The sequence below is a fragment of the Gallus gallus genome, chromosome 21, assembly GCF_016699485.2.
Source record: "Gallus gallus isolate bGalGal1 chromosome 21, bGalGal1.mat.broiler.GRCg7b, whole genome shotgun sequence".
In the NCBI taxonomy this organism is placed as follows: Eukaryota; Metazoa; Chordata; class Aves; order Galliformes; family Phasianidae; genus Gallus; species Gallus gallus.
The window spans coordinates 1,357,068-1,373,022 of NC_052552.1; the positions used below are offsets into that span (position 1 = coordinate 1,357,068).

General features: G+C 43.6%; 2 protein-coding genes across 4 annotated transcripts in view; one reads left to right on the plus strand and one right to left on the minus strand.

Annotated features, from left to right (window-relative positions):
- Positions 1–15,955, minus strand: part of PRDM16 (PR/SET domain 16) — a 398,575-nt gene that overhangs the window by 327,620 nt on the left and 55,000 nt on the right. For both annotated transcript variants that reach the window (XM_025142614.3, XM_004947378.5), the window contains exons 4-5: positions 3,572–3,816; positions 1,119–3,048 (exon numbers count right to left, since the gene is read on the minus strand). The gene's annotated coding sequence lies outside the window, so the exon portion shown is untranslated. The remainder of the gene's footprint in view (positions 1–1,118; positions 3,049–3,571; positions 3,817–15,955) is intronic.
- On the plus strand, positions 1,101–15,587 carry TTC34 (tetratricopeptide repeat domain 34). 2 transcript variants are annotated; one of them, XR_005841399.2, is made up of 9 exons: positions 1,101–1,163; positions 1,444–3,027; positions 3,630–3,855; positions 4,866–5,058; positions 6,429–6,595; positions 7,582–7,852; positions 8,130–8,344; positions 12,156–13,388; positions 15,100–15,587. XR_005841399.2 is itself a non-coding variant. In XM_040651289.2 (8 exons), exons 2-8 carry the CDS (start codon positions 1,496–1,498, stop codon positions 12,675–12,677), a joined length of 3,126 nt encoding a protein of 1,041 aa, XP_040507223.1. In that variant the 5' UTR covers positions 1,101–1,163; positions 1,444–1,495; the 3' UTR covers positions 12,678–14,577. The 2 variants fall into 2 exon arrangements, 1 of the variants encoding a protein (XP_040507223.1); XM_040651289.2 differs by lacking the exon at positions 15,100–15,587 and having other exon boundaries at positions 12,156–14,577.

Genomic DNA, 15,955 nt, shown 5'->3' on the forward strand with positions numbered 1-15,955 from the left:
CTTTAAAAATTAATCACCAGTCAGAGACATCATGAGGAGCTATTGTATTGTACTTAATATTTAACGACTGTGTAGCAAACTTAATATTTAATGAATGTTTGGATAAACACGTTCGTGCTTTTTTTCCTTCTTCTCTTGCATTTTTTTTAATGATCCTGGAAACAGAGCTTGCCATTTCTGCCCCATAGGGCAGGCAGCAAATTGACTGCTGAAGCGTGAAAGCCATGAGGAGCCAGGATCTCTAAGCTGCATTGCCACCTGTACTGAGGGCTTCCACAGCAGCACTGACCAACACAGCTCGGACATCATGCCAGGCCACAGCCCTTCCCACCAGGAAAGTCCATCATCTTTGAGCTCATACAGGTGCCCTCATCCCTTTGCGGGCAGAAGGAAGGAAGCTGACTTCACTCGAGCTTAAGTTTGCTGCATAACACAAATCTGGCTGCATTCATATCACCTGATACAGCACCCTGAGTACAGAAAACCATCTCCTTACACTGCTGCCACCTCCCTAGCCAGCCTTGTTCGTACAGATGATACCAGCATCCCTCCACACACATCCTTAACTAAACAGGGACCCAGAGGGAAACGATGAGCAGAGGATGCCAGCATCCTCCACGTTCTCTGCATGCAAAACGTGGCACCGCTCAGCCACACAGGGAAGTCAGATGGCAGTAAGGATTTGTGCAGTCGGTGCCCGGCCTGGCACAGCTCCCAGCAGAGCCCCACAGGGCTGCAGAGCCGCACCCGTCCGACCAGCCCCGCTCCTTCCAGTGGGATTCCTGTTTCAGAACTGTTTCTTGTTATGCCCCCGAGTCTTTCTTGGCAATATCACCAGAGGCCTGATGTGACAGCAATGCTAAATTGTATCTTGATCGCTAATTAGGGTAATTAAAGTGAAAGTAATCAAATCAAAGTAACGGCCAAACTCTTAATAAAACGTCAAAAAATCTCCATTAATCACGAAGGGCTTTTTTCCCCCCATGTGAACGCCCAAGAGCGAGGCTGAGGTCCCGGGCTGCCCGTCTCATCCCGCCCCGCTGCCGCCGTGTTTGCGGTCTCCAGGCAACGTCTGCCCGCTGCCCGCCCCATCCCGCCCCGCCGCCCCGCCGCCCTACCTCGCCTCGGGAGCCGCGGGCCGCTGCGCCGAACGCCGCTGCCAGGTACTTGTGGGGGGTCAGAGGGAGGGCGAGACCCCCGGGGCCCCGCGAGGAGCCCTGCCCTGCTCATGGCCTCATCCTTCCTGCTCACTCGTGGGGCAGACGTGCGGCTGTGGACCGTTAACCTCTGTTGTGCGCTTCTTCTCATGGCTTTGCTCCCCAGTAAGACAACGTCCAGCTCATCACAGGGCTTTGGCTTGCGTCTGTCCATAGGGAAGCCACGTGCCCCAAGAGCAGAGAAATTGAGCCTAGCAGCCCCTCATGCTGGTTTTCTGTTTTACAGGCTGTTGTAGATGCTCACGTGACACCCCTTGGTGAAGATACAGGTGCTGGCAATGTCACCGCAGGGGCTCGCCGCGCTGCTCTGCAGAGAAGGGGACCAACACCTCGCCCAGCAGGAGCTGCCCACAGCCACGGCTTTCTATGTGGCCGCCTTCAGCTGCAGTGCCCCCACAGCCCTGCAGAAAGTGAACTCCTTGGAGAACGGGCTCTGGGAGAGAGTGATAGCCACCTTGGAGATGTGGTGCAGGGGTAAGAGCCAGATTCCCAAGATCCAGAGCAAGAACGTGGCCATCGCGTCGCTCAGAGTGGAAATAGCTGCTGTCTTTCTCTCCACCCTAAGTCCTGACAACGTGCTGTCCTCAGTATATAAACTGGAGGCCCTGCTCAGGCGGGGATGCTCAGAGGAGGTGGTGAGCAAATGCAATGTCCTGCTCAAGGCTCACCCCAAGTATTCAGTAGAACTGCTGCTGCTGAGGGCGTTGGCATGGGTGCTGTCGGGGACACAGATTAGGAAGGGAGTTGCGGACTACATCCAAGTCTTTGTGAGGCATCAGGCTGAGGCAGTGGCCTACGTGTGTACCAGGCAAAAAGAACACCTGCCGCAGATCATCCAGGCCTTCTCTAATTTTCTTTCAACGTACCAGAAAGAAAGCCCAGATGGCAGTTCCTTGGACCACTGGCTGGGCAACTGCTATGCCTTCTTGTCTGCAGTGGCACCAGGTGACGTCTGGGTTTGCAGAGCACAGGCAGCTTACCTCTTTAAGAAAAGCAAATTTGAGGAGTGTGTGGCAGTTTGTAGCAAGGCCCTCAGGGGACTGTCAGTAGATAATAGTCTCAGAGATGAGAAAATGCTGGGTCTGCTCTTGGAACGGGCTGCTGCATATTTCTTTTTGGGTGGCCGGATGCAGGAAATGATGCAGGATTTAGCAGAAGCCTTTGCAGCAAGCCCTGACCTGGCAATGAAGCACTTTGAGGAGCTTTTCTCGCCACCTGACACTGAGAAGATAGAAGAACAGGCTCGAACTGTCCTGGAAGTGAAGTTTGCAGCATACAGGGAGGCTGTGCGTGCTCGGACCGAACTCAGAAGCAATCGTTGTACTGAACTGCTCCCTTCTGTAATCCAAACAGTCCTTTTCCTCCTGCGTATCTCCCCGGGGTCCAAACGTGAGCTCAGTGTCCGGTTGGCAGACTGCCATCTCCTGCATGGACACATCGGAGCTGCCCTGGAAATCTGTGACCAGCTCCTGGCAGCAGAGCAGAAAACTTATCACAATACTCTCCTGGCACTGCGAGGATTCTGTGCCCTCCATTCTCATGATCATCAGCAAGCCCTGCAGGACTTTCAAAAGGTCATTGAGCATGATTCCCCACATCCTAACAGCTGTATTAAAGCCTTATGTGGACGTGGGCTTATCCGGATTTCTGGTGGCAGCCATTACTTGACAGCCCTGGATTACATCACAGCTTGCCAGTTAAAGCTAGAAGAAACCATCTTCACCATCAAGGCCTACGTGCCATGGAACCAAAGAGGATTGCTGCTAAAGGTTCTCCAGGAAGAGGGACAGAAGATGCTCCAGAAGAAGAGGTACCCAGGAGGCAGTTCAGCCTGCGGACAGAAAAACAAACACAGCTGAGCTTGGGTAGCAGGGAGTGTATTTTTTTACACATTTCACAGCCAGTACTCAGGGCTATAACTGAAGCACAGAAGAACGTGCTAACTCACTCAGTGTTGCTCTTGGTAGATCAGGACATAAACACGAGCCCTTTCAGACACAGGTCACTGCTTCAGGAACCCATTAACACAGTTTTTTTGAGTCCATGCAAATTTTAACACATGGCTCTTCAGTGGAAACAACACTGTTTTTTTTTTCCCTGCTATCACTGTTACTTTTTCTTTTCCCACTGTGGTATCAGCTGCAGCCACAGGTATGAATCACACGTTGTTAACCTTACTTTAGATTCACAGCTGCTTAGGAACACGTTTTCATAAAGGATAATAGTTATAGAATTAAGTGACAGAGATTTCTATGGTGCTAGATATGGTAAAATGTATCACCCCTTTGATACTGGCCTGTATCTTAGCTTCCAGATGAGATGAAGGGATTCTGTTATTGTTATTAGCATTTTACCTTAAAGTTGTATTTTTCCTTTCTCTTTTTTTTTTCTTTCCTCTTTTTTTTTCTTCAGGGATGCCCTCGGGGTTTACCAGCTGGCCTCTCTCTTGATGGAGCTGGACCCTTCTGATGAAGCATCACGGATCCTTTGTGCCGATGCTCTGTACCAGATGGGCTGGGTAGAAGAAGCTCACAAGCTGCTCTCATTAGCACTCTCCAGAAATCCACAAAGATCTCCCATTCTGGCTAGACTCGCACTTCTGCAATTAAAGAAAGGTTTCATGTATGATGGCAATCAGGTAGGGAGCACCTGGCTAGCACAGAGAACAAGGAACTGATCACTGATGGTATGCTGACTATGGCTAGCAAGTTTTGCTTGAAACCATGGAAGAGATTCCCACAGGTTGATTCTCCAATGAAGGATTACCGAGTTGAATTACCAGGTCCCTCCATCAGAGGGAACTATTGCATTTTTTAAATCCCATATAAACTTTCAGCCACAATATCCTCAGCTTTTGTTGCCACCAATTCCTGTGAAAAAATACACTACATATAATATAATTTGCTGCCATTGAAAAAAACTATTAATGAATGGCATGACTTTACTAGAGTCAGTAAGTAGCCCTTGGAAGCTGGATTCCTGCCTGCAGCTTTCTGCTGCAACTTCTAGATGGAATATGTGTCACCAAAAATTTCCCTTTAAGATGTTTCTGTTCCACCTGCTTGTCAGATGTGTCTGCTGCATCAGGATAATTTTGCTCTCATCTTTCTGGCTTCTCTGGCTCAGATGTTCAATGCTGAGTGCCTGCTAAGCACGCTTTCCTGCAGGAAACATCTTTTGATCCTTCTCCTTAAGAAATGTAGTAAAAACTGCTCAGTGATTTTCACTGTAGTGAATGGAGGCAAAGACATCATATGTCAGGCAGGACTCTTTTCCAGAAGCAATCATCCCGTGGTTCAGCTGTATTTATAACAACTTAACGGGCAGTCCGAAAGAGCTGATTCTGCTCAAAGTAACCAAAGCAAATTAGTGTATCCACTAAAGTGACTGCCACAGCTACAGAGGCGATAAGAAAAGATGAGAGGTGATATTTTTTCCCAGCATGCTTTTACTCTAGGGCCAACCGAGGAGTTGGGTAGAAGAGATGTGTGGCCTTTGGGTGGACCATGGCTGGCACAACAGTAAAACATGAGCAGCACTGGGAAAGAGCATGCTTATCTCACTAGACAGTAATACTTCCAGCTTTAGCAGTTCTTCATTTCTCTTTCCATGCCAATCTCTCCTATCTTTTTCTCTTACATTGTTAAGCTGCTAAAGAAAGTGATCAAACTTGGGGACACCTCCTGCCTCCTGCCAATCATGGACATTTTCAAGGATGAAGACAGGAAGCTGATGCAAACCCACTGCCGTTCCAGGGCACTGAGCATCCTGAAGAACAAACGGGAAGATGCTGACATAAAAGAGGCCATTGCCTATCTTTCTTTTGCCATCATTGCTTCAGGTAAGATTATAAAGATATGGATAGGAGATTCACCTCTATGGGAAATCAGATCAGGGGGTGATTGATTTTCAGTGAGTAACTGCACAGAGGTAACTGAAGTAAGCCAGAAAGCTGGTAATGTGAAGAGAAACCAGGGATTTGGGATCCTGTTATCTAAAAATGTACTTTTCCTCGAAAATTGCAAGTAAGCAGTTTGAAAAGGCTACTGAAAAAGGTTCAGCTTTAGCTATGTTCAGCTGCTATCTGCAAGGCAGAAGGGTCCTGGTTTAGCCTTTGTTACATCAGCTAATACTCTACAAACCTTTCTACCAATGACATTTACATGGGACCTCCTGTTCCTCATAATGAACATCACGTAAATATAATCACTGAAGCAAGTAACCTGCCTTCCAGTTCCAACATACCAGTGACTGTGTGGTTCCAATGCAAAAGAGTAAATGCGCCCACGTACATGGATCGCTATCCCAGCTTTTCCTCAAGAGAGACATTAGGCTAATATGGAAATGCTTCTGGCACGTTCCAAGCAAAACCATATTTGTATGGAAATCTGCCTTTCACCCAGAGAAAATGTTATGACAGTAGCATTGAGAAGAAGAGAGAGTGGTTTATGAAACTGAAAAACTGTTAATTGCTTTGATATGGTTCCATTTCACAGCCCGTACATTCCAGCTTATCAACCCCCCACCTGCGAGAACAGATGCTTGTTAAGAAATAGACATTGTCTTTATGGGAGCCAATTGATAGGGCTCCAGACTGATAATAACTTTGGGTACAGAAGTTTTGGAGCATATCAGGAGGGAGAGAAAGCCTCATTACTGTAAAATAATTGCTAGGGCCTGTCTGCTGGCTCGTCTCTGCAGGCAGCTGTGCAAGATGCTGCATTTGCCCAATGAAAAAATATTTACAGTGGCACTGATAATTTATCATCCAGTATTGGGATGACACAGTTATTGATTGCATCTCTAGGCAAATTAAGATCCTGATCAAAGTTGCCTTGAAAGGAAGGGGTGAATGGATGGTGTAAGGATTTATGCTCTGCACGCAGTGGATGAATGGACCACACTTTTCATTGTTGACTGTATTTTTTCATTTGGGCAGCATGTATTTTAAAGCAGAGAAAAAGAATTTTAGTATCACAAATTCCAGTGCATATTAAGTGTGGCAGTCAATTAGACAGTCCCATCTGGATTGCTGTCTTAGCCAAAACAACGTGTACTTTCCACAGCATGTAAATCTACCACATCGTTTTCACTTCGCCAGTCTGAAGCCCTTTGGTGCAGCTCAGTCATCTGCACACAGTGGGATTTTACTGCACCCTATTTGAGATCAGTAGGCTTTAAAGTAAGCATGACTGCATTTCTCTCTTCCAGGTGGCTATGCTGAAGATTGCCTCCTCATCAGGGCTCAATGTTACGGGCACCTCGGTCAGAAGAAAACTGCTATTTTTGATTTTAATGCTGTCTTAAAGGAGGACCCTGGCAATGTGCATGCTCTCAGTGGGCGAGGATTAATTTACCTTGCTCTAAAGCAGCAAAAGGTACCACTATTAATTTGCTGGTGAATTTTCTGGCAGTGTAACATGAGCATAAGATAGCCAGGCTTTGCCACAGACTCACTGAAAGGAAGAGTTTCTCAAAGGATTTGCTCAGTGATGGGTCTGGTTTGGGCTGTTTGTGTAAGCAGCCCACTTGACATAACTGAGTTGCTTTCCCAAATCTAAAGAGAAGGAGACTAAACCTCAGTCATACCATATTCACCATCACTACAATACGTTGATCTGCAATGCTGCAAACTCTATCCTGTATCTGTATCTGAGCTCACGTTTTCGTGTCACAGTGTTGTGTTAGATGAAATGCAGCATCTCGAGCTGATGTGACTGGTTGAACTACTCACTCCAAATTTTAGGTTGGCAGCTGTTCTGTAAAGTGTCAGATAGTTTATGACCAAGAAAGGTTTATCACAGTCAAATGCGAACCAATAGGCAAAACTCATCTTTGTGTAAAATGGTGTAAACAGTACATTTACATCGCTGCAAGGAAAGTCTGAGACAGTGTTGTCACTGTGTAAAACAATGAATTTTCATTGCTGCCTGGAACTGTCTGACTGCAAAAACAGCTGCTGTCTGGACTTCAGCACAATCATCAATCTTCATTCCCCAAACACAAGCTAGATGTAAAGTCTGGAAGATGCAATGATGCCAGATCTGATTCTCATTGCCAGAGTGGAACAATTAACAATTCTGTTCTTCTTAGAATTTTTTTGCACCTAGTATCATTTATGTGTCTGTATTCACCTAAGGACAGAGGGAAGTGGAAGGAGAGAAATGTGCCCCCCCCCTTATCCAATCAATGCATGCCTGCCTGCCAGTTTGCTTTTTGAGATAGCAGAAATTTGCAGTAATGAACAGGTTTTACTGGTTGTTTTGTATGCTTAAATGCAGCCGAGAACTGGAAATATAAGAAAAAATACATATCAATATGTAGGTATTGTTACCACTTAATTTTTGGTCTCATCTCTACATAGGAGGCAGTGCAAGACTTGATCTTGGCGCTGAAGGCAGAGGCAGGAATGGTAATCCCAGCAATCCTGTCTTTAAAGCATGAAGCCCAAGAGCTGGTCGCTCAGTGGCTCCTTCAGCACAGCAGGACTGTGTTAGCTGAGCTTGTTGCTACCAAAGACTTTTCAAAGGAGGAAAGAACCCTCAGAGACCTTCTTGTGATTGCAGGAGCATTAATAAAAGTTCGCAAGGAAGCACAGTATCACACCTTCTATACAGATGTTTTGATTGCAAATGGTAAGTGCCAATTCTTTTACACAGCTAATCATAATAAGTGAACAAATAAGTGAACGGAATTAGTAAATTCATAAAAAGTAAATGTTACATAGAAACAGCACAAAATGGCTGTTGTATAGTAGTTTTCAAGAGAAGCTTGCAAAAGTTCTGGGGGATGATATGCAGTAATTAATACTCGTAGGTATGAACTGTGGACAGTCTGCTTTACTAAGTTTTACTGATGTTGCTTTCTCCACATGGAGTGGGTTATATAGCCTGTACTGGTGTTAACCAACAGGAAGGTATGAAGAGGCCCTCGCTCACCTTCAGGAGGCGTTTGGCCACTCCCTTGCTGATGAGCTTGCTAGTGCAAGACTGGCTGTGTTGCAGCTGAAGAAGAGGAATGTGCCAGCGGCAGCTCACTCATTCAGCATCCTAGCTAAGAAAGATGAAAGGGAGCTGGAGTTTCTCCTGAACTTTGTAGATGCTAAGCAACAGCAGCATCTCTCTCAGGTACAATCCTTTTTTGATGGCCACATCTGTAGAATCAGGGGGAAAATAAATGGGAAGAAAAATCAGGCTGTGGAGATGTTCATTGTATTGTCCTGAACAGAAGTATGTAGGAAGACATCACCAGAAGAAGAATGAGAAATAAAGTGGGTTCTTCATCCTTCACTCCAGCCAATCTGAGATTAGAGTTTGGATTCAATTTCTTTCATTGCTTCAGTCTCTAATAATTCATCACTACCACTTCTTACCATGTGGGGAATTTATTGTTGGTCTCTCTAGCATACAACCTGTTTATTCCCACTGTTAAAATGCAGGGCATGTGAGGAGGAGCTAGAGATTTAACAAGATCATTGCTAATATTATACTCTGAGTGAGTTACATGGTGCTCAGAGCTGGCTTCTGGGGAAAGGGAATTCATGCTTTGTTCATTTTCCTTCTAAAATGAAACGAAAGGTTCTGATTCAATCACATATAATGCTTCAAACCTTGTTGTTCTTTTATGCAATCTTTAGGATTTTAACTATACTCACCTTTTTGTAAAATGACTAGTCTTTGAGGTTGGAGAGATTTGGTATTGGCTTTCTTAGCTACAGCTGTTTAACATAACAGTAACAAATTGTTCTAGTCCCCCTGAGTATGTATCTTTCACTGTTTTTGTAAGTTTCTCTCCCAAATTGCATTCAGCTCTGAGAAAGCATCTCCAATAACAAGACAAGGTCGGATTGATGGTGAGGAGCTTTAACATTCACTCATGCATCTGCAATTCTGATTACCCAGAAGCTCTGTGTTCTGAGAATCAGTTTGCTTCCTTTTATTCAATTTGTACATTGAGTGTGCCCTGGTGAGAAGCTATATTGTTATGTTTTCTCCCAGGTTATAAAACAAACAACATGCTGATATACTAAATGCATCTAGAGAGGAGTGCTTTGTATGTATTTTAGCAAAACAGCAGGAGGATATAAGTAAACAAGTATTAATTTACCAGTCCCTAGATATACCCCATACAGAGAAAAGAGCCCCTCTCTCCTGAATAATGCAGAGTTCAGTCTTCTAGGGAAGAGTTTGGAGATTTTAGAGCCAATTTACAATCTTTCACTACATAAAGTTGATAAAGGTACAAGCAAGAATGTGTCTATGAGGGCCCTAAGGAGGAATCTATAAATGAAGATAAGTTTTACAGCTAAATTTCCCTTGCCACATCGCTCTTACTGTATAGAGGTCTCACAGCCAAGTCCATCCATGCTGTTTTCTGAGCCAGTGCAGGAGGGATTGCTATGCTATCAATCTGAAAAAAAATGCATTCTTGTAGTTTCAACTGACGGCACAGAATAGTGAATCCTTTAGAAGGGGAGAGGCACCTCATTTCTGCCTCTTTCTTCCAGTTGTGGAACAAAGGATGGAACAGAACTCCTTACTGGTGCTTATTTATCACAAAAGATTTCTCTGCCACTTTTGAGAATGGAGGTGGCTGCATTGATTTCAAGATTGGAACTCAGTGCCTGTGGTGGAAGTCAAATAAGATCTGTATTTTTTAATCTACTATCTCAGGCTTTTTGTGCAAATCAAGTAAACATTTAGACTCAAGAACCTGGGGTCTTTCTGTTCTATAATCTGCAAAGATTTACTGAGCATGATTACTTTTATTGCTGATTAGCCCAGAAATGGTTGGGGTTTTTTGATACCTATTTTGTGACAAGTGGATAAATATGTACTTTGCCTAGGTGAGGAAGGAACCGGTTATTTTACCTGCACAGTATCTCAAAGGATCTTTCCAATAGTACTTTCTTCTGCCCACAATGTTATTCCAGTTTGTGTTTGAAAGGAAGGTCTCAGAAAAGCCAGAAAAGCTTTTAGAGAGAATTTGTGTCAAGAAAACAATTTTGGTCTCAGTATGCAATGGATCCTAACTGCACTGCAGGGGGAGGGCGTTCTTTCTGATACCTCCACTTCACAAATGAGGAGACTGAAATGAAGAGTTCAGGGGTTTACCCAGTGTGCCACAGTCTGTCTCTAGCAGAGCAGTGCTTGGGGATTAAAGGTATTCCAGAAATAAATCACCGTTATCCTGGAGTCTGGTCTGGAAAGCTAGAAATAACTCAACATGAGCTGCACAGGAAAGGGTGGAGCAAGGAAAGCTTCTTGATGTACTACTTTTTTTCATGAAAAACAAAGTAATAACATTCTTCCATTATTTATAGTGCAAGGGGTCCATGCTAAGGAATCTGTAAACAACTGGGGAAGCCACATGGGAATAGGAATCTGAAAGGTTTGTTAGACTGCAAAAGGTCAGAGGAAGGGAGTTTGCTTGCTGCTAGTTAGCTTCAGCCCTTCAGTTTCCTATGTCAGAAGTTACATGTGTGGCTGATTGCCAGCTCCTTGCCCAGGGATGTCCAGAACTCACTCAGACAGAAATGATCTCCAAATCTGTATGGTCTGCCCACAGCACATGGTATTCTGAGGAGCTGCACAGTCCTTCTTAGAGCAACTTAAAAGGATAAACTGAATTGGCTACTTATTAAATGCATATGCATAGACAGGCTGTATTAAAATCTATGGCCAGAACTATTAAAACCAGTGATTTACACAAGAGAAGTCCTATCTCCATTTCTACATGTGAAAGCTGAGAGACTGTAATAAATATGAGTATGTAAAGGATTTTCTATCATTTTGTAGCAAAATAGAGTTCTTCCTAAACTGTTCAGAATGGCTGAATGATTTCCTGTTACTGATCTCAGACGTGGTTCTCAGATTTGATCTGCAATATTGATCTATTTCATCCAGAACCTGTTTTCCTAACTTGCATTAAACAGCAAGCAGTTCAATCTAAGAAGCCAAACATAGAGCCAAGGCACACAGGCAGACTGGAAGAAGACCTGTGCCATGTCACGCGTGGCTTTTAGAGACTGCTCAAGCAGAGCTGCTGAGGCAGTGGCTGAGCTAACTGAATTTTCAGTAGCTAAAAGCATCCCAAACGTGTGACATCCCATGGAATCAGGCTGATGAAAACATTTATCCTGTGCTTCACGTCTCAGCTGGTTTGGCTCAGCCTTCCATACAACCTAAGCTGCTGGTGGCAGCCTTGTTTATAACTTAAATACTCACTCTGCTGCAGCATGTTAAAAGCTTTGTTTATTACCAATAAAGAGAGATAATGAGACATCCATTTGAGGCAAATAGGTCTAATGGAGTTTTCTTTATTGACCTTCATAAGACTAAAAATTATGTGGCTCTCAACCTTCTCTATTTTCATGTTGTTTTTCCCTTAAGATAAGGGCAGATAGTTCACTAATGGAGATCAGCACAGACACCAGTTGGTTTGTTTCCTGTAGCTTTGGGATACTTATCAGAAGAGACCAATCTTCACTAATTAGCTCATGCAAATGTCTGTTGGACCAACACCCTATTGACCAGAACACACCATTTCCCTACAGTCACCTGTTAGAAAAGATGGCAGAAATGTGCTTTCATGAACAGAATGCTATCTAGTTTTAGTTGGGTCCAATCTGTTTTCAGTTCACGTATCATTTTTTAAGGACGTAAACAACTTCAGAAGAAATGTTCTGAGCAAGTTTTAGCAGCACATGCAGAAACAAGGGATCTGGTTCAGCAACCCTTGAGATAATAGCAAGTGCCCACTGCCTGATTGGTTTTTATATCTGCCAATCCCTATCTGTCATTCTCCAACTAGATGCAATTTCAACAGTGAAAAAGTTGAAAAACATTTCTTAGGTTACCGTATGTGTGGCCAGGCTGGATTCGTTAGTTTACTTCCCCACTGCTGCCCTTCTAATATTAACTAACTTTATGTCCATAGGTAGCAGCCCAAGAAGGAAATGTTCTGATTAAAGGGTATCACTACAAGAAGGCTCTTGGTTACTTTACCCTGGCTATCTTGACAAGCAAAGATAACCCAAGATACCTCCGACAGAGGGCTGCTTGCTTTATGCACCTGAAAAAATATGACAAAGCTTTAAAAGATATGGAGAAAGTGATCGAGAAGCATGGCTGTAACAGTCTGAGAACACGAGTTCAGGACCACTGCTCAAAAGGATACCTGCTACTGTCAGTGTCAGAGGAAGGAGCCGCAGTTAAACAGTATATTGAAGCACTGCAATTGGATGAATCCACGGCACTGTGCAGCATCATGAATGGCTCCGGTAGTGAAAACGTAGCAAAAACATTTCATAAGATTGCACAGTGCAATTTTGAATCGCAGCATTATGAAGAGGCCTGGAAAATCACAGATTATGGCCTTAAGATTGATCAAAATAATCCCGACCTTAAGAAGCTGAAAACAAGACTCAAGCGAGAGGCATCTGGCTGTAGCATACATTAATGTATCTATGGGGATTTTCCAGTGACTGGTTGTTTTATTCCTTGTTTGTGAGGCTGCAAGAATAAGGGAAGGACAAGGTGCTCATGATAAATATGCAGTGGACCACGGCACTGAACGTGGCACAGCAAGACTAGAAGTAAATAATATCAGAGTGAAACAAAACTGACCATCAGAGCTAGTAAGAAGAAGCCAAATGGCATTATTCAGTGTTCTTTACAATCACTGTGGAAGAAAGTAAGCTTCATTGTGTGAGGAACATCTAGCTAAACTGAATAATTAATTGCATACCACATTGGTTCCAGCCACAGTGAAGGAAAACATTCCAATAGCTTGCAGTTTATGAAATAACAATGTATTTCCTTGCTATTTATTTGATTAGCTTTCATGCACACTGTTCAGCTAAATAGCTTTATTTTGTGGGCCAAAAAGGTCACCTGAAAGTAACATTTGTAATGTGTTTGTAAGTTTGTGAAGCATCCTGTGTTACCCCACTCAGTTACCCCACTCCTGAATGGAACAAGTGCCATTTTCTAATGGAACTGCAATGATCAGCAGCAATGTAAGGGAGTGGGGCGGTACGAACGCAAAGCAGAGTGTTCTTCTGACCCAGGCAACATAGGTAAAATGAAGGATGAGATCCAACAGAGATGAAACATCCAACTTAGTGACTGATACTCTGTTGTCTGGGGGACAGAGGCAGCTATACTACAGGTAAGAATGGGTTTCTTTCTCTTTGAAAGTCAAGAAAAGTTACTCTGATTCTAATCCTGGTGACATTGATGAGCCCTTCTCGCTCCTAATTGGCATCAAAATGCTATAGGAAAGTTTCTTTCTAAGCTTGAAATCAAAAAGAGCAGACAGCAGTAGACCACTGGATTAACAGCTTTTCTGCTGAGAGAAACAGTTCCAACTTTCTGAATTTTAGAATGTAATTCACAGTGACTGAGATAGCCTTAAAAACCCAGGTCTTTACATTATGTATAAATAGGGTACTTGGTTTTCTTCCCTTTCCTTTTATACCCAAAGCTTTTCGTGCTTCTTTTGTTAAGAAAAACAAAACTGGGGAACAGCCTTCCTCAGATCACCTGGTGGTCATGGAAAGAACAGGGAGGATGATGCAGTTCTGCTTCCCAGAATAATATTCCATCCACTGGCCCAAGTGAGGAAGTCTGGGGGTTTTTTGGCATGCCTTATTTTGTTAAGTGATGGGCTCTATTTTGTCACTTAGAATAGACTGCACTCAGTGCCCCTGCAGCATTTTTTCTTTAAAGACGGGCCAAATTCACCCCCAAAAGATTGCTATAGAGTTACACGCAGGAAAAAAATTGTTTTCAGCCTGAATAGCCTAAAACTGCTATTTCTTCAAGCGCCAGGAAGGCATATCGCTTATCTGATAGTCATGGTCTAGATTAATGGCTGCTTCTCTCTGCGGATCCAAACTGTTCTCATCAGCATTTTTATTTGTTTCTTTTATCTTCTTTGTCCTCTTTCTGTGCACATTAAACTACTGTGATCAAAGTCCTTATCTCTGTCTGTGCCTGAGCTTCTGATTTGTTCTTTATTTCTCCATTGTGGGCTTGCTCTTCCAACTAATTTCTTGCAATATCAGATAGATCTTTCTGATTAGTCACAGTGAGAGGGGTTTGATTAGCAGCATCATTGCATTATGCATGCCTAGCACAATTTTACACTCAACACAACCCATTCTGACACTCATTTCCTGGACTCCTGGGGAGCAGGCAGGATTAAAGGTGACCTATTTCTTTCAGCTACTGCCCAGCCCTTGCACCTAATGGCCAAAAGCATGCCATGCCCACATATTCACACATCTGCACCACTCTATTGTTACGCTTTGCCAGAAGACATCATCTTGCAAAAAAAAAAACCAACACAGCACAGTTTTAGGGAAGCAGTCATTCCTTCCAGAGTGCCCAGCATTTTTTATTATCCAGCCACCATAGCTGGCTTTTGGTATAACTCTGAGGCTAATTGTAATTCTTCACTCAGTGCTAATGAGTCCATGAAGACCACCTGAGATGTCTTAATAGCATCACTGCTCTTGAATCTGGCTCTAGACAGACTGCTGCTCTGTTAAACAAGCTATCACAGCAGTCATCAGAAGCATTGCTCTTGCTAGGGAGCTAGGTTTGGCTGCCTTCCTTTCAGGCCTGTCTCCCCTGCCAGCAATAGCTATGCACCAGAAATCCATCAATATTTATCAACAAACATCTCCCTCCTCTGCAGGCTGGTAAGTCTCATTTTTATCTATTGCCTTTACCCATATCAGGGCCTGGGACCTGCTGAATCACAGCTATTTCATTACATACATGCCATTTCTAACAGGATGTTGTTTCCAATTCCAGACTGAAGAAATTGGACAGAAGAAGCTATCCAGTGATCACGTCTATGTCTTTCTTTACAGTTAAGCTGGAATTTTTCAAGATTACAGAACTGTTTCCAACCACTGTGAGATCTGTCACCCTTTCTATGCATGCAGCTGATGGCTGAAGTTGGCTATCAAGAAATTCCCTTGTAGCATCTGCTTCTTGAAAGTCTGTGCAGCACGCTTCAGGACATCATTACGGTATGCTGGTGCTCCTGCTAATGAACAATGAAAGCTTTGAAAACATGACTGTGTTTCTACACAAATGATGGTTTGTAGGTCATAGCTTTATAAAGCATTCGACATTTTTTAAAGAAATATAAAAGGAATCTCAGATGTGAGGATATTTGTCACTCCGTTATGCAAGTTTCCTGCCTGTGTGTGCTGCGGTCCAGCAGGCAAGGAACAGTTTAGAAATAATGGAAGATTGGTTGCTGTTAAATATTCAAATGGAAACTTTTCTCAGAGCTCAGGCTGAGCGAAACAAAACTTTTCTGACTTTAAAGCATTTTTTTCTTTGAACTCATATAATACTCATTATTTTTGTAATTTCAGTCACTGATGCGCTCCCAGGTACTAGGAGAACCTAAAACCAGCAGTGACGGATCACATCTATCCTCGAAGCTGACATATTGCCTGGGAAATCATCTTCCTGGCTTTGAGTGTAATCCGCTGAGCTTCCCAGCCTTACAGCGTGGTGGAAATGTGGCTCTGGCTCACAGCCACACAAACCCAGTCACTTTAATGAGTTCCTGTGTTTATAAGTAAGGACAGTCCACTTGACTTGCAGAGGCAGATGTTCCACTTTAATGGCAGCTAATCTAAAAGCCATTCCTTTTACTATCATTTCTCTGTGGAAGATTAACTGCGTTATCGTCATACTGCTTCTGCTTCG

Coding starts and splice junctions, on each gene's coding strand:
- TTC34 (XM_040651289.2), top strand. CDS start 1,496: ATGTCACCGCAGGGGCTCGCCGCGCTGCTCTGCAGAGAAGGGGACCAA. Junction 7,853..8,129: donor AGATGTTTTGATTGCAAATG/GTAAGTGCCAAT, acceptor GTTAACCAACAG/GAAGGTATGAAGAGGCCCTC. Junction 8,345..12,155: donor AACAGCAGCATCTCTCTCAG/GTACAATCCTTT, acceptor TTATGTCCATAG/GTAGCAGCCCAAGAAGGAAA.